Source organism: Vicugna pacos, chromosome 34 (assembly GCF_048564905.1).
Source record: "Vicugna pacos chromosome 34, VicPac4, whole genome shotgun sequence".
Classification (NCBI taxonomy): Eukaryota; Metazoa; Chordata; class Mammalia; order Artiodactyla; family Camelidae; genus Vicugna; species Vicugna pacos.
The window spans coordinates 15,527,557-15,555,345 of record NC_133020.1 but is presented as its reverse complement, the minus strand read 5'-3'; the positions used below and the strand labels follow the sequence as shown (position 1 = coordinate 15,555,345).

Sequence of the window (27,789 nt, the reverse complement as noted above, 5' to 3'; positions counted from 1 at the left end):
ATGCTTACTTCTAACAAGCACAAAGTAATTTTTAACCTTTTTTTTTTTTTTTTTTACTGAAAGGGATACATTCTAAAGCAAATTATCCTTGGTATTAAACCTAAATATAGCTAATGTGATTAGAATTTCACCTTTCCTAAAACAAGATAATCCCAGTGACAATTTTTAAGAAATTTTTTTCTTTCAGTTTTATTGAGATATAGTTGACATACATCACTGAATAAGTTTAAGATGTATCGCATAATGACATATATACTGCAAAATAATTACCACAATAAATTTAGTTAACATCCATTATCTCGTATAGCTACCCCAAAAGGGTCTTTTTCCTTGTGATGAGAACTTTTACGATCCACTCTCTTAGCAACTTTCAAATATACCACACAGCAGTGTTAATTATAGCCATCACATTTTACATTACTTCTCCAGTACTTATTCATTTTATAACTGGAAGTCTGTACCTCTTGACCACCTTCACCTAATTCCTCCACCCTCATCCAGAAAATTCCTTGTATAGTGTCCAAAATAATGAATGCAGTTAGAAATCTAAATCTTTATATTGGTCTGGATATACATATATTAACATCATCATCATGAGTACATTTGATTTTTTTCTCATTTTTCAGTTTTATTAGGTAATTTGTTACAGTTTGCATACATACAGTATACTGCATGTAAAAACATACACACAATATATGGCACTTTTTTTAATTTACATATAGGGCGAGTATATTAGATTGTCATGAATACATAGCACAGTTCCCTAGAGTAAGAATATACTTTACAAAGTCCTTATGGTTCTTATATTCTTCCTAGTACCAGACTGATCTACTGCTCCATCAAAATTAACTTATAAGCCACATATTTTCAACAATTTATTTTCTAGTTAGTGTTTGGTTTTTTTGTTTGCTTCTACTGTTGAAAAAGGTATGGCAATCGTAAATTGTAACAAAGATTTCCTCATTATTTATGGTTTTTTGAAATATGTTTACAATTTCAATCTCTAAAATTACTAGTAAAACTACAAACTGTCATATTCAACATTGTAATATCATTAGCAAGTGCAATTCTGCCACCTGCTAGCCTTAAGAAGGATATACATTTTCAGCCGGCTGTCATTTCATTTTAATTATTATAAAAGTCAACTCAGCACTATATATACACAAACATGTCTAAAACTTTTACAGATAGCTGATATTCCCTTGTAAACTTCCCTTTATGTTTTTATCTCTGGTGAGTTCATTGTTTTTATCCTGTTCACATAATCCTTACACACACACACACACACACACACACACAAATTTGGTGTCAAAGTATGACTTTGATCCTAGTAAAGTAGACATATAAGTATCATTCTACACTGAGGGATAATTACTCAATTCCTTTTTATAAATTCAGTTGATTTTTTTCTCATTCTACAAAGATAAGTGTTTATTCTAGCTTGCATTCATGATGATATAGTCTAGTCCTCTGTTCTAAAAGTCGTCTGCTGTTCTAAGATTCTGTGCTTCCAGTATTCTTATTCCTTGATTTATTTTAACTTAACATTGTACAAATATTTCACCTACTCCACCTTGGAAAGGATTTTCACTTCTAAGTAATCATGGGGTTTTTTCCTTACTTAAGACTATAGCAAATATTTTCTAGCACACGTAAAATTAATGCATACTATATTATATATTTTATATGCACAGTTTCTTGTTACTAAAAAGCACTGTGATGACAATGATGCTTGCTTTTTAAAAAATCTACTCACCTAGGTGAGTTGATTGTTAGTTTATAAGCCATTCTAAGGGAAGTTTGTGATGCTCAATGTATCTAAAAGAATTCAGTGAGAAGAACAGAAGTTAAAATGGATCTTCAATGTTTCTTCACTAATTCAGTTCTCTTGGAACATAGAAAATTTTGGAAGAGTCTATGAAGCTAAACGTTTCATTCTTTTCAGGTGACAATTAAGATACCACAGTAGTCCTAAGGCATTTTGTCTCAGCTTGCTGTTTCCCAAAATTAGGATAAATGAGTGGCCTGAAGGAAAAACAATTGAAGTTAACATGACAACCAAGTTGACCTGATGCTTCTGCAGTATAATGAATGCCCAGCCCACTGATAGAATGGAAGAAAAGTGGACCAAGAAGAGTAGGAGGAAAGAAATTATCATTCTCATGGCCCTTTTATGGGCCTCTGTGCTGAGGTCCCTAGAGCTAGGGTTCAGCTTCAGATTCTTGGTGTGTCTTCTCAAGGAGATGAATAAAAGGAGCAGTGAGGTCAGGGACACAAGAAAGGGCATTAAGCAAATCAAGCTGTAAACAATCAACCCATTAAGATACAGAGTTTTCATTTCGCCCGAGGACCCAGTTGAGTTTCTTTCATCTATTTTATAGATACTAGTCCAGGATTCACCAAACGAATGTATTAATTTAGAGTTGAAAACCAGTAAGAACAAAGACCCCAGCAGAAGGACAAGTATCACCCTGTGAATTCGCCAGCGCAGCCAGGTGAAGCAGGGGTGGGAGAACCTGGCTATTTGTAAGAAGTAGAAAACACTTAGGCAGGTAGCGCACCAGGTAGCTAGGTGATTGGACAATGTCCAAAAAATGCTAACAATACTTATTAAACATTTATCAGTGGCATAGAGATGTGACCAAAACAACATTAAAAGTGATTCAAACAGTGTTATCCAAAGTTGACTGATTCTGGAGATAGCCAGGCCGGTGAGGATGCAGTCGACTGATGAGAACTTGTTCCTCTTCACCCAGCCAATGCAGTTAACTAGTACAATGAACCCATTCCCCAACGTTCCAATTATGACTTCTCCTATTATGGCTGCTAGAAGAGCATTATCAATTCCAGATGGCATCTCTATAGAAAGAATCCAGAAAGCAAACACTATTTTTCTTTTTTTTTTTTGCTGTCAAAACGTTGTAGAATGATATCCAATTTGACACTTTTCTCTTTTATACTAAAAAGTGCTCAGTGAAACTCCAATACTATCTCACTTGTTTTCATGAAGAGCTTTCTCTTTTATTCCAGCCATAAGTTTGAAACTTGTGCGAGGAGATGCAGCTTCACAGCTCTTGATGACAAAATTTTAACATTACTTTCAAATGGCTACTGATTTCCAAATTAAACAGTAAACGTGCCCACTCATCCTGGGCACTGACAGCAGTTTTCCACTTGTGAGAACATCTGGAAACGTCAGGTGTGCAAACATGCAAATGTGAGACAGATTTCTTTACACTGATTTGTATTTTCTTTTTCAACTGAAACTCAGTACCATTTGGATTCAAGTTTCTTAATTTTAATAGAATTCTCTAAGAATAACCTCTGCAACACAGGCACGATTTATCGATTTCCTTTAATAAAATCTGTAACATTTCACATAATGTTATACATGAAACAAGAGTGACAAAGAGAAGCAACATCAAGGAGCTCACAGAGTAGTGGGAAAAGCAACATTAAATAAATGATTACTATTGAATATGACAAAAGTTTGACCAAAATGCAATTATAACACTGAGGAGGAGGGTGTTACAAAATCTGCAGTCAATAGTTACTTCTAGTTTCCTGGAGATAGTGACAATGGGCTTAGGTCTTGAAGTTTGTAGGATTTCTTGAAGAAATAGATAAAAAGGAAAATGATTTTCCAGAATGATGTAAAAGCATAAGGAAATGAACCAAATTCACATCTGATTATCTGAGCTATTACTCTGAATTTTGGAGCTTTGTTTCCAATAAGTTACTGCCTAAGTGATTCTCAGTAAGCTGTTGTCAGCGGGGAGGGAAAAAAAATAGTAAGAAAAAAATAAGGTAGAAAAAAACCAAAAACAAAAAAATGGCAGGGGCTGAACGGGTAGGAAGGAGGTTCCCCTTTTCATTAATTCTCCATTTGGTTAAATTCTTTGTCTCATAAAAACTAATTTATAGCAAAAATATATTTTAGCTTGGTTATTTTGCTTCAACAAGCAGGTACATCAGTTTCAACCTTGACTGCAAACTAGAGTTACCTAGGGAACTTTAAATATATATAAACCTATCTATCCCCTAAGGGGGAGGGTATAGCTTAAGTGGAAGAGCACATGCTCAGCATACACAAGGTCCTGGGTTCAATCCCCAGTACCCCCTCTAAAAATAAATAAATAAGTAAACCTAATTACCTCCCCCCAGATAATAAAAAATAAAAATAAATAGATATTAAAAAAAAAACACATGCCCAGGCAAAAATCTGTGTACGCACAAGCTGGAAATCTATGAAGGTTCTCCAGGGACAAGACAGGATTTTGCCTACTGTCCTCTGACAATGCATTCATTCCCTATTCAGCCAGTTTTGACTCTGGTTGACAAATAAACTGTTTCATGTCAATCTCAGCCTTTTGATAGTGATGCTATTGGCCAGGGTTGCCTGAGACCTCACCGGGGCCCAAACGACTGTGAGAGCCTTGCAGACATTTTCCCACCAGAGCCGGAATTGTGGCTGGACCGGCCCTTGTGGTCCTTTGTGATTACAAGTCCCACCTCAGCAAACAACCGTTAGGGAGCTTTTAAAAAAACAAGGCTTATTACTCACAGGTCCTGGAGGGTACCCGGCACAGTCAGGGGCACACAGTGACGTCATGGGGAGAGAGAGAGAGAAGGAAAGCACAGACCTGGGGCTCTGCCTTTACTGGGGTTTAGGGTAGGGTGTCTAGTGACTTGTGGTTTCACTCTTTATGGGTGAATTTTAAAAGTAAGGTGGGAATTAGGGCTTGGGAAGGGAAAAGGGGGTTCCCTTGAGGGAACGGTCAGTTATCTAGGTTACCTGGGATTTTCTAAAAGGGGAACTTCACGGCTGGGGGTCAATCTGGATCCTTACCTAGGCATTTTACTAGTAGCTGTGTCAGACAGCTGGCAATGTATCTGTTCAGGATGGACGTGTTTGAAATGGACGCCTGGGCAATCGAAAGCTTATTGTCAGGCGCTTACACCACACAACCGTAGCCACCTAGGCAACCACATTCACTCCGTGAGGGGAGGGACTACTTTTCTGTTGCTGTTGTCCACTGATCTATTTCTACTTCCAGTTCCTAGAACAGGGAGGGCCTGGCAAATGGCAGGCCTTCAATAACTATTTGTCAAGTCAGTGGGTGCTGAGCTGGTTGGTAATTCTACAGGGAACACATAAAAGAGAAAAGAAATAAGACTTAACTGTGAAGCTAACATTAGAGCAAAAAAATAAATGGTAACCCCTTAAAACCAGAGACAACTTTATAACCTGTGTATGAATTCTTGAGAGATTTCTGTGCTAACCTTGAAATAACCAACAGCTTCCTTGTTCAAATCAGAACTGCCTTTATATGCTTTATTCTTAAAATGGTTGATTTATTCACGGTAAGGAAAGAGCGTTATTGTATGTATCAATAAAAGGAATGTTGTTACAAAATGCCTGGTCAGATAATGATTAAATTTATCTGTAGGCTTTAGTAAGAATCCAAAGTAATTAGTCTAAACATACAACGATGACTATAATTGAAATCAGAAAACTTATGAACATTGATTTTATAATTATCAGTAGAAAGAATGGCATGTCCTCCAAGAAATAGAGAGAAAATACATTCCGAAGTCCACTTTTGCCTATCCTGATTTCTGGAATGATACTGAGTAAACACTAATGTAGTTAACAAACTACTGCTTATGTAACTATAAACAACTGAAGATCTTATGAATTCCTATCACTAATACTACCTTTTATTGGCCTGAATTCTTCCTGTTTCTTCCCCGAGTCTGCTACATCACCAGTGAGCTTTCTATACTTCTCTTTCTGTTTTCTTTCCCCTCCCTGAGCCCGCACTTTTAGCTCTCCCGATAATCTCAGAAGCCAGCAACAAATACTCCCCTAGTGATGCTCTCACTGATCCTATTAATGGCAAGATTTTCCGTTTATTTGCAATCAAAGAAACAGCCCTCCGGTTCTCTTTGAATCACAACATCAAACTTTAATTTATTGAACTCAACAACTCTTTTGCTAGTCACTAACTAAAGTACTGGCCTTTGTGATTTTTTTTAGGTGGAAGAGAACTTTAATGTTTCTTCGACAGTTCCCTAGGCCAAGAAGCATTCGGCCGGGGTCACGTTGAAGGGACAACCATTTCATCTTTCACACCTGGAAGATGTTTGCCCAGTTTAATCACTGCTATCCATGAACATTTCTTGTTTCATGGTAGGTTTCTGTTTCACTCAGCATATTCCTTTCATTTTTGTAACAGAGCTACAGCGTTTTTCTTCCCACAAATCCTTAAAGGACAAATATATCCCCTGGTTCTTCCCCATGACAAACCTTAAACAGTCTAATTTACCAACCTCAGTCCCCACACTGGCAAGCATTAGCATCTCATGCTCAAAATAAGCATGTCTGTGCATTTTTCAGTCTTCTGAGGCTGTATTTATATTGGTGTCCAAGGAGACAAAAAGGCTTGCCTATTTATGTTCCTCAAATCCATCAAATTTTCAGATCAATTTGTTTTTGTGAGGCTTGGTCTTAAAGTCCTGAATAGGACGTAGGTTACTCTAGACAACATATTCAGTGTCTTAAATGACAGAACTGGGAATGACTGTGTGATGATGCAAATGCCCCTTAAAGGATGTCCCTGGCTCAGAGGACATGGGGTCTAGTCAGGATCTTGCTAGGAGATGCCAACCACTGAGAGACGGCAGATAAACCATATGAGACATTAGGAACTCTGCATGCCTCCTTCTCAGAGATCAGTAAAGTTTGGGGTTTCCATCTGATAAATACATTCAGTAGGGGCCAAGAAAACATGCCTTGATGGGCTTGATTCATGTCTTGTCAGATGACTTCAGCACTAGACCTAGGGATCAATGACGAGACGACTTCAGCAGTAAAAAACAGGTTATTTGTTCCTGTCCCATGAATCTCCTGAGTGAACAAACTGAAGTAAAGTAAACCACGATCACACCCAGATTCTTAAAATGAATATTTATTTGGTGGGTGAGAAAAGGATGGTTAGCAAACCAGTGATAATCTCCCTGTTTCCTCAACGCTTTTTCCCCAGGGTAGGATATAATAATGTCAGTCTTTCTCCTCCAGACCATAGGGGGCTGGCAACACACGTGTTGGGAGCGGCTCTTCTTGGACTGTGGCTTGTCTGCTGCTGGGTCCCCCACAGAGGCTCTTGTTATGGGGAAAGTGGGAATGCAGAACTTGATCCCACCTGCCATTCAAACATGCAACTTACAATACATCGGCTGCAATAACCCCAGCCCACGGCCTGTTCTTCTTTCCCCAGTCCTTTGGTGTACATCTTTGACAAGAATAAGGCTCTGTTCCTTAGAGTTCCATCTCCCTAAGGTTGCTGCAGAAATATACACTTACTCCTGGTTAGACATTTACAATGAAGGCCCACTTATCAGAAGCAAGAGTTGCTCATCAGTGAGCTCAATTGCTTTATCTTGCTTACCAAAGAAAAGTTTAGTAACACTAAAAACTAATGTTTTTGGTTATCATCTTATAAAGAGTATACAATTATTTTTAAGCCATTTATATGAAATATCCAAAACAAAACAAACTGTATCTGAATCTAAATGTATGCAGTTTGATTTGCATATTACTTTTTACCAAAGCAAGATAACCACAAGGATAATCTTTGATAAAATACTAAGTGTCCAAAATAATATATGCACCTTTTATTTTATAAAATGCAAATTACTTAGTATAATAGACACTCAATTTCTTATCATTAAAACCATCATTAACATCATTATTGTTATTGACAAGAGCACCACGTAGCCTACACGTGCTTGCAGTTTAGTTTCGGTGTGTGAGGGCGGGGAGGAATATTACTAATTCTAACATCATTCCCAGCTCCAGGGAACAGCCCTAGAGCCTTGTCCTTACCTATGGCTTTACCAAGATAAACGTACAGCACACACGTTTATCATCATTTAATTGCACTTTTTGTTTCTTTATCACAATCTAAAGAACACATCAAAGGTAAACCCTAACAAAGAATTATTTGTTTTTAAAGAGTTCCATCATATATATACATGTAAAGCATCTGCACAATACTATAATCCATTCCATCATATTCAAAATTTTATGATAAACTTTCCTATCCTTAAGCTTATTTACGATTTGCAATCACCTTACCTAAATTTAGATTATAGTCAAAACAACACTGTATAAACATTTGCGTGCCCAAAATGTACACTAAACATGTGAAGTTCTGTTAAAAACTTTGCTCTCTGTGTCTTCCCTATTGACCTGTTTCCATTCATTTCTGTAAGAACTCTGGTGATCAGATTACAACGAAATGCATGTGCACAGACACAAATGTAATCTTTCTCAAAATGAAATTCTCATCTTTTTGCAATAGCAATGAGTTTGGTTTTGAATTAAGGAATAATTTTTCCATACAGTTTTAATTCTACTACAGAACATAACAGAAAGATTTTCTACCACTCTGAAAAGGCATAGCGATGTATATGCTGGAATTTAGCAAAATTAGGAACGGCCCCAATACATTAAAAATGTTCTAAATTTGAGATTCTAAATTAAGACTAGCATTACAAGCACGTGTTTCCAATTTCTACTTAAAGATAATTTATTTTATTTTGCTCTGTGAATATTATTCTTTTTCTGAAATATCTCATTCCCTTGTTATCAACAAGACCTCTAATAACAATGCAGTGCTTTTTTATTCAAAAAACAGTTAGGCTTCTAAGCTATGAGGTCATGTTTTTTCCCACCTATGACATCAGTTTCTCAATTAACATTTTGTACATCTTCTACCTAGTGAAGTTTATGATTTATCTTGATTTCTAAAGAACTACATGCCTCTTCTCTCCCATATGAACTGCAATTACATATCTCTTTTGCATATAAAATTAAATAATTTAGATTCTCTTTGAAAGAATATTTGAGATTTTTTAAATATTGGTAACTGATGCTTTAAACAAAAATGACTACCTTAAAAATTATATTGACTGACCATGTGTGAATTATCATCAAAAGCAACCTGCTCTAGGGAAAGTTTCAATTATGCTCAACAATGCTTAAAGGATTCCAAGAGAAAAAACAAAAAACAAAAAAACAGCAGAAGTGAACATTGATCCTCAAATTCTCATTTTTATCTTCAAGAAGACTCTGGGAAGTGAATCTGTAAAGGTCATGGATTTTCTCTTTTCTAGGAGACTTTAAGATGACTCAGTACCTTCAAAGCTCGCTGTCTCAGTTTGTTGTCTCCCAGAATCAACATAAACGAATGGCCTGAGGGAAAGACATATGCTGTCAATATGATGAATTTTGTGAACTTCTTATCAAAAAACATAAAAAACATCCAGTTTGCCAACTGCATGGAAAAAAAATGAATCATGACGACGAGTAGGAATGACATCACCATTCTCATGGCTCTTTTATGGGCCTCTGTGCTGAGGTCCCTCGAGCCCACAAAGTGGAGCTGCAAATTTCTGGTGTGTTTCACCAAGGACAGAAATAAAACCAGCAGTGAGATCAGGGACAGAACAACAGGAATGAGGTAGGTCAAGCTAAGAAGAATCTCACTTTGTACGTGGAACATTTTCCTTTCATCTAAATACAAAGTCAGATTACTTTCATCTGCTGTCATCCAGAAGAGATCGTTAAATGTTTCTAGCAAGAGAAAGTCAAAAAACAGAAAGACCAAAGAAAATACAAATATTACAAGAATGACTCTGTTCATTCTCCACTTCAGCCAGAGGAAAAGGGAGTGGGAGAAGTGAGCTACCTTAAGGAGGTAGAAAATACTTAGGCAGGTGGCAAGCCAGGTAGCCAAGTGATTAGTGATTCTCCAAAGCAAACTAATAGTTTTTACTAGTTTAAGAGTAAAAAGTAAATGTGGATCTAGTCCCATTAAAAAGGACTGAAACAAAAACACCAACAGTTGACCAATTCTAAAGATAGCCAAGGAGGTGATGATAAAGTCAAATAAAGAGATCTTTTGGTTCTTGACCCACTCAGAGCAGTTTACCAGTCCGATGAACACATTCCCCAACATTCCGATTATGAATTCCACTACTGACAGCATCAGGAAGATTGCACTCAACCCAGTGAACATTTCCACAAGAAAAAAATCCAAATTTCTAATATTCTCTCAATGAAAAATTTACAATGAAGCTGTGGCAGAACGGCACCCATTTCTGATACTTATCTTCATTGCTTTCATTGCAATTCCAGTCTTAAGCTGAACCTCTTGTTGCTGCTTACAGTCTCATACATCTGTAAGGAACTCTTTCTGCTTGTACTGTAATGTCATTCTTAATCCAAAAAGATCGCATAAGGTACGCGGGCTCAAGTACTGTCATGAAAATGCTTTTATTTCTTTCAAAGAGCTACTAATTTTCAAGCCAAATGGTTTGTGTGTCCATTGGCACAGACTGAACTTTTCCACTTGGGGTAATAATGAAAAGGTTAAAGTCAAATACGTTAGCATGCAAATATGGTCCAGATTCTTTTTCACTGATTTGTACTTTCCTCCTCACCTGAAATCATGTACCATCTGGATCCAAGTACCTTAGCTGTTTTTCACAGAAACCCTAGAAATAATCTAAATAACTTAGTTATTATTCAATGATTATACCTTGTGAGTGCCTACTGTGTGTCATAGCTTTTTCCAAAGGCAACTTACGTTACTTCAAAAAAAAGAATTATTAAGAAATCCATGAAATAGTGAAAACACATAAAGAAATAATGAGTTAGAAGAAAGAATAAAATGTAATGTGAACACAGAAAAGGTAACTACCAACATTATTGTCAGGGAAAGAACGGGAGGTGATATTTGCCTTGGATTTTTCAGATGTTCACAATTTCATAAGGAACCTGGCAAGTCATATGTTGGGCTGATTGAACAATTCACAAAAAGACACCAAAACCCAAACCACTCTTCTGAAATACAGGTCTCCTAACTAATAGTTTACTGTGATTTCAACCTAAATGTTCCTCAAGTGTCCCAGAGTAACATGTTCGCAGTTCAACGTATTCCCCAGTTTTGCTCTTTATCTTTGTACTTGATATATTTGTTTTGGCCTGAGACATAATTCTGTTAATTTAGCCTTAATAGACAGAAAATAAGTAGAAAAACATTTCAGTTTAAATAGGGAAATAGTAAACAAAACTATCTATTCTACACCCTAGAAACAATAATTTTGACCAAAGCCACTAATGCATCAGAAATGAGCTTCGATTTATAGACTTTGTGTCTTGGTATTTAGGCAGATAGTCTATTGTTAGTGTTAAGTGTTCAAATGTTGCCAAATAACATCCGAAAGGTGAATAAAATCATTTAAAAAAAAAAACTTGGCCCTTTTCAATGTTACTGTCACACTCCTCAATTAAATTCTATTAATTTTTAAAGTGTATTTTTCAAGAACAGTGATGTGTAATGAACTATTGGTAAATTATTTGGTGTGAACAAAATATTTAAATTTAGGAAAAATATTTAAAATTATGGAAAGAGAGGAAGAAAGGTAGAAAAAAGTGGAGGGAAGGATGGAAGGAAGGAAGAGAGGGAGGAAGGAAGGATGGAGGAAGAAGGGAAAGGAAGAAGGAATTTATTGGGCAGAGCAAGGCTAAATGAAAAAGAAATTTGGTAGAAATTCTCAAGAAGACAATGATATCTTTGACTGGATTAATGTCTAGACATGGAGAGGAATTCATGGCCATGAGAAGCGTTTAGGATCAGTAAGGCTTGGTGATGGATTTGGGGGCTATAAAAAGGAAGAAAAGTCAGCAATGACATTCAGGCTTCTTTTGCACCTGGATGCATGGAGTCCTGTGACCTGAGGGGACAGGTTTAGAAGCCAATGGGGTAGGAGAAAGAAGAAAAGCTGGAAGATGGTGAGTTCTTTTTTTAACATTTTGGACTATCTGTAAGTCATCCAAGTGGAAACAGAGGGTAGGCACTTGGGTATTTGTGACTGCAGCTCAGAAAAGGAATTTGGACTCCAAGCAGACCTTTAAGGATCATCAGCATATACTCGATTTCATAAGAGGTGATGAGCTCCCAGGTCCCCGAAGAACACCAGAGGACGAAAAAACCAAAGAAAGACTAAGAAGTAGTCAGGATGGAAGAGGGAAACCAAGAGACTAGGGTTTCGAAGCAACTGAGAGCAAGGGATGTTACAAGGAAAGAGTAATCAATATTTCCTGATATTAATGAGAAGTCACTTACAAGGAAGTACCAAGGAGATCCTTAGTCAACATAGCAAGAACAGTTTAACTGAATAGAAGCCAAACTGCCATCTGTTACATAGTCAGTGAGATCCCAATAGTGAAGCATTAGGAAACCGATTAATATAATCAAATACATTAATGATTAAAGGAGAAACACAGGCTGGGGTTGGTGGGGAAGTTTGGTACAATTCTATATTTATTCATAATAAACGTTCTTAGCAAACCAGGAATAAAGTGAAATATTTTTTTTTCTGATAAAAAGTTGTCTACAAAAACCTAGAGTAAATATTATACCTGCTAATGATACACTGAAATCACTCTCCTTGAGTTTGGGACCAAATCAGCAATAAACATCTTACTATGTCTATTTTGGGGAGGTTTTCACCAATCACAGTGATATAAGAAAATGACAAAAAATAAATAAAATGATAAAGCAAGAAATAAAACTGCCTTTATTCACAGATTGTGATTGAGATTACATGGAAATCCAAATATATTCTTTAATGCACTGTTAGAAAATGATCAAGTTTTCAGGACAGAAACTAAATGTGCAAAAATCTGTTTCATTTCTTCATAAATCAACAATTAAAATGAAATATTCTTTTAAAAGACAAAATTATTTTAACCCCCACAAATATCAAGTATCTAAGAATAAATCACACACACAAAAAAGTTAGCAAAAACTTCAATGGGGAATACTAAAAAAGTCTGAAATGGCCTTAGCTTTCTTAGCCATATAATTGCTTGTAATTAATACATACTCGATATCTTCAAACACTAAAGTTTTAAAAAATATAAACCATTATCACACACATTTTCCCATTTTAGGTATGTTATTCAAGGACCTTAAACTCTCTGACTGTGTGGTTGGATATATTACAACTTCCTGCCTGGTACCTAGATCATAGATCTGTCTCAAATCCAAAAGCAACCACTTCTGGCTAAAGTGAAAAATAAAATAAAATAAAAGCAATCACTCCTAATATAGTAGTGGCCATTCCTACCTCCATGAATACCAGCTTTTCATCTTGTCCAGTCACTTGATAATTTTTCTTTTCACCATAGCTATAAGCTGCAATTTTCCATGCGAAACGATAGGTGACAAGATAATCTCCTGTTTGCTAATATGTAAACACAGACTGGTATCCACTCCATTTGCATTTTCTTTGCCTAACAAATTTGTGTCTGTATCTTTAGCTGTGGAAGACAACCTAAGGTAAGAATTTACAGATTATAAACTTTAGACGTCAACTTAAGTGTAGTTGGTGAGAAAAACACTGATCAGAACATTGTCCAGAAGAGGAAGAATAGGGTCTGTGGTATGCTTTCCATCCTTACCATTAAAAAGAGGAATCTGACCATTTACAAGTATCTCTAATTGCACTATCCTAAAGTTCTTACTCTGTTTCCTCCACAAGTATCAGGAGAATCTATATCTGAAACATTCCTGGAGTCAAAGTATAAGACATCAACTCTTTTCTGTTATCTGTAAGTCTAAGAACTGTACCCCACAGGAAATTCAGTTTGCCAGAACTTGCCACTCTTACGTTAGCATAAAGGATGTTGGTTCTAATTGGAGTGGTTCTTGTCAAGGTTTAGAGTGGTACTGATATGTTATCTATGCTTTCTTGTTCAGGTATGTCTTTTAAAAAATATCTCAATGATTTTTAATTAATTAAGTGGGAAGAACTTAATTTCTGGTGTGGAAATTATAAACAGTTTCAGTCATGTGTTTTACCAAATATAAAAAACAATCATAGCGATGATAAAAGTAACAGGTTGTATTTATACAAACTTCTGTCTGGCTATATGTCTAGCTCTGGGTAAAAAAAATTTTTTTTTGCATTTATTCACATAGTCACCTACGAGCATATGTAAGAGTATTTATAGCAGTGTTCATATTACAAAACAACATAAATAAACTTCAGTTAAGTAAAATGTGAATGAATCTCACAAACACAGAAGTTTACATATCTATTTTTATAAAGAGGCAAAACTACAATGTTAGAAATCAGGATAGTGATTATCATGAGAAACTGGGTGGCGACAGCAATTAGGCGGGGACACGAAGGGAGCTGTTGGGGTGCTGGCATAGTTCTGCTTCTCTCCTGTTGAGGATCTGGTCTTAAACATGCCTCTGCCTCACTGAGAACTTGAACTTTCTCTGAACTGTACCAGGCCCAAGGACATCACCAGCTGTATTCAGAACACCTGCCAGCTGCACAAAGGGCCATTTTTGGAAATCTGACTTCAGTTTCAACAACTGTAGTTTTTAAATCTTATGTGTTAACATTTTACTTTCCCTGCTCTGTCATTTCCTAAGGTGGTATTAAACATATTATCTCTGAATTCCCTCCCCACCCCAACGCTACAGACCAGTTTAATACCAATAAAATACACAATGTATGTGTAGAAATAAGACAGAAATTTTGTATTGAAGTAACTGATGTTTTTATTTACGTAAATTGACCTACAAAAGACTCTCAGAGCCCAAAGAGTTTTGTTTGATTTTTTTTGTGTGTTAGATCTCAAGTCAATTGTTTCCACTTAGCACAATCTTTCTCTTCAAGCCCCATGGTAGAATAGTAATAGTAATAGTAATAAAATAATAATAATAATAATAACAACAACAACAATAATACAAATAACAGCAAACAGTATGTGCCAGGCACTGTTTTAAGTGCATAATATCTGTTAATTAATTCAATTTATTAAATTAATGTATGAATTATATAATTAACTTATTATTACAATATTACTCTCCTTACTTTTTAGAAAAGAAAAACCAAAGCACAGAGAGGTTAAATAATCTGTCCGAAGTCACAGTGATATTGTGATTTATAATAATAAATATATATCTGGTCTTCTGGAACAGAGCTCCTAAACCCTTGGGATTTCCTAAGTGAGGAGCCTGACAGACTCATCTTTTGTTATGTTAATAAGGTTAATTTGGGGAAGCTCCTAGGTAACCTAAGGATGGGATTGGTTGCCAAGGGAACCGACCATGTGATTAGAGGGTTGGACCCTTCAGTCCCACCCACCTGACCTCTGTGGAGGGCAGCAGGACTGGAGGCTGAATCAATCAGCTGTGCCTATGTAATGAGGTCTCCTTAAAAAACCCAAAGGCGGGGGTGGGGTTCAGGGAGATTTCAGGTTGAGGAACCAGAAGGCTCCCATGTGCCACCAGGCCCCAACTTCCAAGAGTAGAGAAGCTCCTTTCCTTGGGACCTCGCTCTATGTGTCTCTTCATCTGTTGATTTCTATCCTTGAGTATCCTTTTGTAATAAACCAGTAATCTGAGTAAACTGGTTTCCTGAGTTTTGTAAGCTGCTCTAGTAAATCAAATGAACCAGGAAGAGGGAAGTGGGACTCTCTAGTTTGTAGCCAGTGGGTCAAGTGCAGGTATCAACCTGGACTTGAGACTGGCATCTGAAGAGGGTGGGCTGGGGCAGTCCTTTGGGCTTCAGCCCTTAACCTGTGGAATCTGATGCTCTCTGGGTAGATAGTGTCAGAAATGAGTTAAATTGTAGGACACCCAGCTGGTGGCAGAGAATTGCTTGGTGGTGTAGGGAACAAATCCACCCATTAGAACTGGTGATTAGAACAACTGGTAACAAAGCTAGTTACACATTGAGCTTCAAACGCAGACACTTTGACTCCAGAATCTGGGCTCTCGATATCTACATTTTATGCCACTTTTCATGGTTCAGCAAGACCCTTTGTATATTGTCTTATCTTCCACAGGGACCCAAAAGCTTGACTTAGGGTGGACAGCTGAACCTGAATGTATCAGAGTCCTTCCTCCTAGCTGGGGAACAGGCAGCCTTGTGTTGTAAATGCCACTTTCCCATTGTGCTCTGTGTCTGTAGACCAATCCTGGCACCTCCAAGTGAGTTAGAGTCAGTGAGCTGCATCTCCCTGCAGTGCCCCAGCTCTTGCTCTCTGCTGGCATTTTTATTAATTCACTCCTCCTTCGGGGACTCTGATGGCATTTCCCCACTCAAAGGCCTCAGAGTAAAAGAGCAATGCAGGATGAATGGTGTCATGGAAAGCACTGGGTGGCACCTAGAGTTGAGACCAGCTTCCTCACAGACTGGCCCGTTTGTCTGAGCCTCAGCATCTTCCCTTATGAGAGGAAAAGTACACTTAGTCCTTAACAGCTTACTAATGAGATTTGCGAACATTCTCCTTTAAAAGGGGGCAAATAGTTCCCAAGTCATAAAATTAAAGATTAAAAAAGGACACGGTATGTAAAAGTGCTTGTAAACCTTTAAACTATCTGCAAGTATTAGTTACTACTAACGATCGTTACCACACAGGTCCAGGACCAGGAATTATGTGATCATTATTTCTGTCTACTGTGAAATCATCAGAACAGAACTGGCTAGAAACTTGCACTCTGAGTTCAAAGATTAGAACTGAACAGATAAGCAAAAAATCCTACATGACCCTTTACCTTCCCATCATCATAAACCAGAAAACTCTTACAGGCAGACTTGTGACCTCTATTTGGCCTAACAGGTAAGGCATGAAGAGCAGTACTGACATAATCCAGTGGTTGTCACTGTATTTAAATGACAAGAGCAAATCCCTCAGCAAACCCTATGATTTTTCACCTGTTGACACTTGAAGAATCTGGGAGTCATGCAAAACTTGCCAGGTTCCTGAGCCAAGAAGCTCACAGGACTAAGGGTCATCACATCTTGAACAGTAATTCGTATTCAGAGGTGTTTTATTTGGTAGCCCAGTTCGGGGCATAGAAAACATCAACAGATTCATAGATACAAAAAAACAAACTGATGCTTACCAGAGAGGAAGGGGATGGCAGAATGAGCAAAAGAGGTTAAGGGGATTAAGAGGCACAAACTTCCAGTTATAAAATAAATAAGTCATGTGGATGTAATATACAGAATACAGAAAAGAGTCAATAATTCTGTAATGACTTTAAATGGTGACAGTCATCTCATAATGTATGTAAATGTTGAGTCACCATGTTATACACCTGAAATTAATACATCGTCTGTCGGTGTAACTCAATTTTTTAAAAAAGTCTTATCCATGTTAAAGCTGGTATTTCTATCTCAAATACATCTGGTTCCCTGGACTACTTCTCAGTTGGCGCCAAAGTTGAGAGAGAAACATGTTGTTTACTGCCCCCTCTACATCTTCATTAACCTACTCTTCCAAGTTCCTACGCAGCTGAGAAGCAGATGAAAAAGACGCAGCCCGGCCAAGACCGAAGCAGAGATGCCTGCTTACGTTCCTTTTGGATCAACGAGACGGTAGGAATATGTCCTGTAAAACAAGAACAAAATCGCATGACCCCAAAATGGGATGAGGAGTAACTAACTATAAGGACACATCTGACAAAATGCAGAGTATTTCTTGCTTTATTTTTTTACTTGTTGGTCAACAGTAGTTCAGACCATTCTTACTGTCTGTGCCTTTAGTTAAGAAAAGAAGAAACAAGCTCCCAACCAGAAACATTTCCAAAACTGAACATCCCACATCCCAGCAGGAACAGTGACCCTGCATCTTGCATCAGAAGCCCTGAGCCTTATTCATTCAGTACAGCATTCATTGGGCTTCTGACAAAGAAGGCAGTCTTGGCTCTTTTATTACACAATTTGTAACAAGTAATTCTCGCTCTAAAACAGTGCAACTATTTATACCAGTTTCTCATCTGTTACTTAAGTTTGTTTGGTTTTTGACTGCTGGAGGGTTTTGGGTTGGGTTTTTTTTTTTTTTTGGGCTTTTGTTTTCCTTACTGCTATATAAAAATTTTATATTTTTATAAAGCCCTATGTGTCAGTCTTTTGCTTTATAGTTTCTAGTTTCATGCTATGCTTGACATAATTCTGCCATTTAACTTGTTCTAAACTTAATAGTTTTCAAACTTGAAACTATAAAAATTAAACAGCTCTGATTTCTGATTATGAAAACAAGGTTGAATGTCTGTTTTTAATTAGGCTTTCAATTCTATCTCAGTTTAGTTAATTTTCTTCATTTTTAATTAATATTTAGAACTTTACAGTACTTGGATTAAAAAATATATAAATGAGTAAATGAGCTGTCAGCCTGTCATTTCTTAGCTCCTAAGATTTTTAGTAATATTAGAAAATTATCCCAATATTTTCCACCAGAAACTAGTATAATTCTTTCCTTGATATGTATTTTGCACATTTAAGATTAAATAAAATATATCTCCATTAATTTATACTGGATGACATATTACGTAAATATATGAAGTAAATTTTTTAATTACGAAAAGTTAATTCCTGATTTCAAACTATATTAGAAAGCTCTGGTAATCAAAACATACGGACTCTCATAAAAACAGACACATAGACCAATGAAACACAACAGAAAGTCCAGAAATAAACCCATGCATATACAGTCACTTAATAGTTGACAAGGGAGCCAAGAATACTCAATGAGGAAGGAATAGTCTCCTTGAAAAAATGGTGTTAGGAATACTGGACATTCACATGGAAAAGAGTAAAACTGAACCACTATCTGACACTCACAAAAGTAACTTTGTATGAAAGACCTGAAACCATAAAACCGCTAGAAGGAAACAGAGGAAAAGCTCCTTGACGTTGGTCTTGGCAATGATTTTTTGGATAAGGCCCCAAAAGCACGAGCCACAAAAACAAAACTCAAGAAGTGGCACCACATCCAACTAAAAGGTCTCTGCACAGCCAAAGAAACAATCAGAAGATGAAAAGACAACCTATGGCATAGGAGAAAACATTTGCAAACCACATATCTGATAAGGGATTAATATCCAAAATATATAAGAAATTCATACAACTCAATAGCAAAAAAAAAAAAGAAAAGAAAAGAATCCAATTTATAAATGTTCAAAGGACCTGAATAGACATTTTTCCAAAGACACACAAATAGCCAACGAGTACAGTTGACCCTTGAACAACAAAGGTTTGAACTGCAAGAGTGTACTTATACACAGATTTTTTTCACTAAGTACGTACTACAGTACTACACAATCCATCTAGGGTTGGTTGGGCCTGCAGATGTGGAACTACGGATACAGAGGGCTGACTGTAAAGTTACAGGCAGATTTTCAACTACGTGGAAGGTTGGTGCATCGAACTCCTGTGCTGCTCAAGGGTCAACTGTATTATGATAAGGTGCTCATCTTCACTCACTATCAGGGAAATGCAAATCAAAACCACAATGAGATACCGCCTCACGTTAGTTAGAATGGCTGTTATCAAAAAGAGAAGGAGAGCAAATGCTGGTGAGAATGTGGAGAACAGGGAAGCTTTGTGCACCATTGTTGGGAATATAAACTGATGTAGCCACTGCGGAAAACAGTATGGAGGTTCCTCAAAAAATTAACAATAGAACTACCATGTGATCCAATCCGACTTCTGAGCATTTATCGAACGGAAATGAAAACAGGATAATGAAGAGATACCTGCATTCCACGTTCATTGCAGCATTATTCACAATAGCAAAGATATGGAAACGACTTAAGTGTCCACTGACAGATGAAGGGATAAAGAAGTTGTGGTGTTATATATGTATATATATGATGCAATATATTCAATGATTAAAAAACAATGAAATCCTGCCATTTACAACAACATGGATAAAACTTGAGGGCATTATGCTGGGTGAAATGTCAGTCATAAAAAGATAAATACTGTATGTTCTCACTTACATGTGGTATCTAAAAAAGCCAAACCCATAGAAACAGAGAACAGATTGGTGGTTGTCAGGGTCTGAGGGGTAAGGGAAAGGAGATGTTGGTCAAAGGGTACAATACCTAATTAGAATAAGAGTAAGTTCTGAGGATCTAATGTACAGTATGGTCACTACACTTAATAATACTATTCTATATTTGAAAGTTGCTAAGAGATTAGCTCTCAAATGTTCTCACAACAGTAAAAACTGGTAATTATGTGAGGTGGAAGGATATGTTAACTAACCTTATCGTGGTAATCATTTCACAATAAAGACTTGTACCAAATTATCACATTGTACACCTTACACAATGTTGTATCTCAGTTATATCTCAATAAAGCTGGAAAAATACTTATTTCATAGCAAAAAAAAGTTAATAAGTTATGGAATTTTAGAAGGATGGTGGCAGTAGAGGCTTATTTTGGAATCTTTTCAAATTCTCACATAAAAATTGACTGAGCAACAAGAAAGCGAATCCAAAAACCCACAAGCAACACTTACCATAAATCCAGGTAGCAAGATTCTCCAAGAACCCGATACATGTGAGTGAGAACAAACCAGCTCGAGCTTCAAGAATGGCATGCTCCTTGCTGTGTATAGGAAGCAGATGATCCTTTACTGGTCACCCACTGCCCAAAACAGCCAATGATCAGCAGAACGAGTAGGGGACCAATGTAAGAAAAGCAGCTGACATGGAGGGATTCTGCACACTCTGGGAACAGCTGGGTGCACGGGTCCCAGGTGAGGTCTGTAGGGGTGGGAGGTGTCTGTGCCATGTGAACACTCAACACAGACCATGTATTTACTTGTAGAACTAAAACTAAGTGAAGGTTAAAAGAAAGAAAATGATGGTTACATGATCTACCATGCAGATATGGAAAATCCAATTAAAAATAGGAGGGGGAAATGGGGAGAGCATATGCAAAAAAAAATAAAATTTAACTATCAAAAATCATAAAGCTGCTAGTAATATGAATATTGTTATTCTGAGACTGTTTATGTAATGTGAGACTATTCTGTCAGCCCTTAGGTCCCTTTAATTAATTTTTCAGTAAGTCAAGAATCCATATATTCTCAGACATTATTTTTAAAAGACTCACATGAAAGGCATTGAAATTAATATGGTAATATCTAATGTTATGTAATATTTCTTTGAGTAGAGAACAGAAAGATGACAGAAGAACACTTTGAATGACCCCTAAGTTTTTTGATATCCTGAAATTTCCATCTCACTGCTTATTATAAAAGGACAATTTTTGGTCTCTAGTTTGCAGTAGTCCCCAAAGACACCAGTGTTGTCTCATGATTTAGTTTGAGGACATTAACCATCTCAGTATCCATCAGACATTTATTTCTCTTGGCCTTGGGTGCTTGATAATCTGCAGTCTCCCACGATCTAATGCCATCTTCCCCAAACAGGGAAATGTCATGTTTGGGGAACAACCTTATTTCTCATGGTTGACTGTAACCATCATTGGTAGAATGACTTTGCCTCTGATCTGCTTCAATATTTAAACCTTATTTCAGCTGGCATGTCCAAGCTTGAAGAATAAAGGATGTTTTTGTTCTCAATTCTACAGCAAAATTGGCTACTATGTATATAAGAGTTTCCACTTTTGTCAATGCCCTTCTCTTTACCGCTGCTTCCCTATAAATCACAAGGAAATACATCTCTTTAGTAAACTCAGTAAAGGCTTCATGCAGCTTCCAAATCTACTGACAACACTCACTGTCTCCTTAGGAGTATGAAAAGACTTGGTCAGGAGTCCTTTCAGGTTGTGTTTTACTATCCACTGACTATCACTGAAGTAGAAATGACCTCTGAGTTTTCACACTCATTTCTGTACACCAATTATGTGCTTGTTCCAAATCATTTTCCCAAAAACTTACGATCACTGTCTGCAAAACAAATGCCATTTTCTCTCGACCTATAATCTTAGGTATCTAGACACTTTGCTGTTAGAACAGAACATGCTTGGTGTTAGAATGGAAAACTCACACTTAGTGTTTTAACCTGGTGGCGAGTGCACTAGGGTCCTTTCCTTAGCATGTATAGGAGAGGCAGAATGTTGAAGACCCCGAAACTCAGAAATGCAGGTTATCTCAATTCATCGTCCTGACATTCTCTTCAAAGCCACCTCTCACTCCTAATATCCATTCAACTCTAAGGTTGGAACATTGAGCCCTTCTCACCCTCTTAACTGTCTTCTCTTGTACATGCTTTTAACTATGAGTTTCCTTCCACCTTGTCTCTCTATTAATCTACACTCCATGCTTTTTGCCTTTAGGAAGTCTTTATAAATTTCTGATTCACAGTTAATAGTCTCAGTTAATGATCTCTGTTAATACTTTCAGTTAATACTGTTAATTTTTAGAAATGGCGTGAATTCATTCTTTTAAAAGTACTATCATTTCAGAGAATGTGGGTCAAAAGGCACTGTAAACATATGTGTTCTATTTCATTTTCCTGATGAAATTTCATGGCAATGACTTTCAATGGTTATGTTAAATGACTGAAGAACAGTGAAATTGTTTTCAATTTTTCATTATTTAAAAGAATTTAAAGCAATTTATAAGCATATTTATTTGTTCATTTTTGTTATGTTTGTAACTTAAATATTTCTGCTTATACAGAATATTTTGTCAGAATGATAGCTTTCTGAAAATAAGTGTGAAATTTTCCTTTTTTTATGCTTTAGAAGAGTTTGAATAGTACAATAATTGTCTATTCCTGATGATTTAAAAGAACTAACACTAAAAACTGTATTGAACTGTCCTTTTTAACAGAAGAAATTACCTGTTATATTTTAATAACTTTCTCAATGCATATTAGTTTATTCATATAATCTAGACTTGATTGTGTTAATCTGTATTTTATTAATAGTCTGTTTTATTCAGAATTTTAAATTAGTTGGCATAGAATTGTACTATATATTTTATTAATTGATTTAATTTCATCTATCATGGTTTATTGAGTTAGCTTATTATTTTATTTACTTATTTACTGAAAATAAATTGGATTCATTTAAAATTGGATTAATTTAAAATTCTGTTTTTATTTTTATTTCTGACTTTAGCTTCATATGTTTGCCTGTTTTGCCAGGTTTATTTTGCAGTTCTTTTGCTGTTTTCTTGAATTTATTTCACTTATTTTTGTAATATCTTGTTTAGTAATAAAAGCATTTAATTCCATGATATTTTACAAATAAAATGTTGGTTGAATCCATACATTTTTAACATATAGGATTCCCATTTCTGTAATGTCCTGAGTAGTCTGTGATTTCACATTTGATTTTTTTAACCTAGAACTTTCTTAGAAATGCTTTGTCCTTAATTTTCAAGTTGTTAGAAGGATTTGTCAATAACTAATTACTAAATTCTAAGTTGTGTTTCATGGTGGACAAGAAAGAAGCTTATTAATTTTCTTCTTTTATAATTTGTTGAGTTTTTCTTAATAGTCTAATTGTACAGTTGTTCTCTAATTTTAACGTGTATCAAAATCATTTGGGTGCTTATTCAAATAAATTTCCCAGAGCTCTGATCCTACAGATACTGTCTTAGTGTGTCTCTAATGGAGGCTGGAAATTTGCATTTTTAAGAAATATCCCAAGTGGTGCTGATGCAGATGATCTACAAACAGCCGTCCAAGGGGTATTGTAATAAATGGTCAATATTGGTAATTGTCCCATAGGCACTGGAGAAAATGATTAGGTTTCTTCAGGGAACATTATTTAGGGATACATTAACACAGTGGAGCAGTGTTGTTTGTTATGTACATCATCTATCATCCTTTATATCTACAACATCTACAAAAAATATGACAAGTGTATTATAAAACTATTGTAATGTTATAGTGTTTATGCCCATTTCTTTCAACAATTTTTGCATAAACATAATATTTCGTCAATTTCAACATTTTTTTTTCCTTGCTGCATCTCTGAAATCAGTCTGTATCATAAAATTTATTGCATCTCACAATTCCTTTTGGCCAGACAGATTATTGCTTGTGCACGTTCCAAAATCAGAAGGTCCAGGTTCAAATTCTATAGGGTGAATGTCAAGGGCTTGAAAGTCCCAAGGACAATTATAAAGCATCCTTTTAGACACTGAGAATCAAATCGTTGTGGGAGAGGCAGACAGCAGCAAACTGAATAGATCTGTCAATATCCCTGAGACAGGAGTCAATCAAACAGCATAACTGCACAACACTAACACCAGTTTATGGCTTCAATAACAACTGCTGCTTAAAAAATATAACCTTTTCTTTAAAATGCTATATCATGAACACTTTTAATGGAGGTCTTACTATCATGAAGTACATTCACTGTGGAAAACAGGATTTCTCTTTTGAGCTGAGGATATATACTCCAGCTATCAACAGAGATAAATCTAGACCCCTCCTCATGAACACAGATGATTCCCTAAATTTAATCCAAACATATGAAGAATGCATCATTTAAAGGAGTTTCTAAACACAAAACCAAACCCACCTCCACACCACCTCCCACCCCAGAAAGTAGACGGGAGAAGAGACCAACAAAAAAGGTAAATGAAACTGTATTCTCAGGAACATTAAATTTAGGAAAGCAAGTTGCCATAATAGCTGGAAAATAATTATAAAATACTCAAAACTCTGTTTTAAAGTAAGTGGTCTAAACAGCAGAATGAACACAAAGATAAAGATGGAATTAGTGAAATAAAGAGAATGTTAAAGAATTTTCCCAGAGTACACTGGAAAAGATTGAAGGGAAAATACATGTAAAAGAAAATTCTGGAGAGACAGAGAATAGATTCAAACTTTTAAATAACTGTTTAATAGGGGTTCCAAAATGAGAAAAATATAAAGAATAAATAATCAATGAAATAATAGAGTAAAATTTTTCTCTAAGTGAAAATGACTACAGACTTACTAAGTGCTGAGAGAAAATAATGCTAAAAACACTCCCAGGAAGATTCTGGAGAAATTTCTGAATAAAAATATAATGAAAAAATTCTAGAAGCCCCCAAAATGTAAAACAGAAAACCAAAAAGAAGAAATTGTCAGCAAACACATGAACATCATACTGACCTTAGACTTCTCATTTGAAATTCTGGACGTTACAAGGTAACACAGTAATTTTTCCAAATTCCTGAGGGATAACTTCCTAAACTAAGATTTCTAATACTTAATTTTTATAGCAAATAAAGACATTTCTGATGTGCAATGATTTTTGAAGGAATTTGTCCATTAAAACACAAAAAGGACTGAAAAAGAAAAGGTAAGGAAAGAAGCAGTGTAAATAATAGTCTCAAAAATTACTAACAAAGTAGATATAAAACTTAAAAAATCAGAAATAATGTGCAAAACAATTTATAATGTCTAAGATAAATTTTTTAACCTAAAAATAAAAATTTTAAATCAAACATGAGTGGGAAATGGTACGGTGGGGGAAGAGGGAAAAAACAGTATACAGAGGGGATTTGTGTTGTGTCTACAGAGAAACTTGGTAGGTATTGATTGATTAGTTACCAACATTAATAAAAAATATAAAAATCTTAAGCCAGACAAGCTGACTCTGTATTAAAAAATTAATTAAAATTAAATTCCTATTTTGGGCCATAAGGAAATAAGTTCCAGATGGTTGAAAATAATTATTAACTATGCACCCCCCCAAAAAAATAGACTGGGGGGGAAGGTAATAGTTTAGTGGTAGAGTGCATCCCTAGCATGCACAAAGTCCTGGGTTGAATCCCAAGTACCTCTGTGAAGAAAAAAAGAAAGAGAGAAACAAAGAGAGAAGGAAAGGAAGGCAGGAGGGAAGGAAGGAAGGAAATAAGGAGAGAAGGAGAAAGAACTCAAATTTTAAAAAATAAATGTACTAACAACAGACGAAGTCTAAGGAAAAGCAGGCAGGAAATTTATTACTCTGAAAAAGTAAAAGGTATTTAATTACATAATTAATAAGTATTGAAATACACTTGGTTAGAGTGTGTGCAAAGGCATAATCATATAGCTATATATACTTGGATATATTTCATGTGTTATGTTAGCGCAAACAAAACATTCTGAATTCATGGACAAATAAGTCTTGGTCAACAGGACTTCCCTGTGCCCAGGTACTTAAACCCTAGTGCATTGCCTCTCAGAGGTCACAGAAAAGGCTTTAGTTTAAAATTCTGGACTTATTCCTAATAGAAATCCCTTAAAAATGAAGTGGGGAAGGGTAGTTCATAATAAAGAGTACTAGTCAATACATTTCTAACATCTCAGATGAAAAACCAAGAAGAACATATTGTCACAAATGATTACAGTAAGGCCTTGAAGAAGGATTGTTTGGAAATCTTGAGAAAGATTAAAGAGCTTGTGTTACTCCAAGCTACAAACTGTTCTCTACTTTCCTTTAAACTTAAACTTCATCACTGGCAGGAAGTTGACACAACTCTTCTTCTGGTGTTTTTTGTTTCATCTGGGATATTGTTGCTGATATTTATACTGTCATGGAACACTGATAACTTCTGCTCACTCCCATTTTTTCTACAAAGTTGGGGAAAGTTCCTCGGTTAAATGACGCGTTGACAATTTGCATAACAAAATCAGTCATTGAAAAAAAACCTGGCACTGAGGCTGTTGACATCAAGTGAAAAAAAAAGAACATTTGAATCCCATCCAGCACTTCTTCTATTTTAAAATCACATACAGTAATGAGAATCTATTCTGGGAGGTCTTTAAGATGGCCAAGAGCCCACTCCTGAACCTCTCCGGAAATGATTGACAAACTTCATGTACTGGGAGTAGGGGATCTGAGGACCATTCCTTCAGAGACAAATTCATCCCAGCAACAAGCCTAGTCACTATACTTCTGTTGATGAATGCAGAGTATGATTTTCTTTTTCACATGTTAGCTCACACTAACACATCCTGAGTGAGCTAGCAGTTAACTGAAACAAATAGATTTTTATTTTGCTTAAACTGTCTCTTGAGTAATTCACATTTAAATCCAATACAGAACTTTATACATGGTTGATTGTAGGTTTCAACTGAGAATATTTCAGATCCTGATTTTGGTATCTACCAAATGTAATAGAAATTTCCATTTTATGTCCTCAAATTAATAAATATATTCTCTCTTTATTCTCAAAATAGATATGCACTTTGTTTAATTTTGGCAGCTCTTAATAGGACTTTTTTGGACACTGTATTTGTTCTACCAAGCTCTAAATAGAAGGCTCACATTATTCCTTCTAGAAATGGCCTAAAGCAAAGAGTACATTATAAAGCCAGGCTGGGAAGAAAATGACATGAAATATCTACTGTCCCTTCCAGTCCCCAAAAATCACCTCAATAATATTGGTCTTTAGAAAAAGAGGCTCCAAAAGGAGCAGAATATGACTCGTTGCATCCAATTCCCCAATTCAGGGAGTCGAATTTATGACATTTGACAGAAGACCTTCATTTGTTTCACAAAATGTACGCTGCTTTCTTATTGAGGGAAATCCAATACTCTTTGTTTCTGCAAGAAGTAACTCAAAATTTGTGTTTTGCATTAGCACTCTTTTTCCAGTAAGATCATTTTGGTTCCAAATGTAAAAAACCCAACTGAAATTAGCTTAAGTAGAAAAAATATGGAATATGCAAATAATGGAGACTTCAAATATGACTGGATTCAGTGGCTCAAAAACATTATCAAAAGGTTTTAATCCATCTCCAGCTCTTCCATGTGGATACTGAAATCACAGCCTGCAGCGCCATATGCCACCCCCTCATCTTAGCAGCTCATTCATATAGTTTCCTATGGAAGACACTGACTAGATGTGCTTTAATCACATGTCAATTCCTAGCAAATCACTATGGTGAAAGCTAAGTACTATGATTGGCCCAGAGATACACCAACCACAGTGGC

At 36.0% G+C, this 27,789-nt stretch overlaps 1 protein-coding gene across 1 annotated transcript; it reads right to left on the bottom strand.

Moving 5' to 3' along the window:
* Positions 1-1,915: 1,915 nt before the first annotated feature.
* TAS2R42 (taste 2 receptor member 42) lies at positions 1,916-2,857 on the bottom strand. The gene has a single exon (XM_006199865.3). It carries the CDS (start codon positions 2,855-2,857, stop codon positions 1,916-1,918), a length of 942 nt encoding a protein of 313 aa, XP_006199927.1.
* Positions 2,858-27,789: the final 24,932 nt, after the last annotated feature.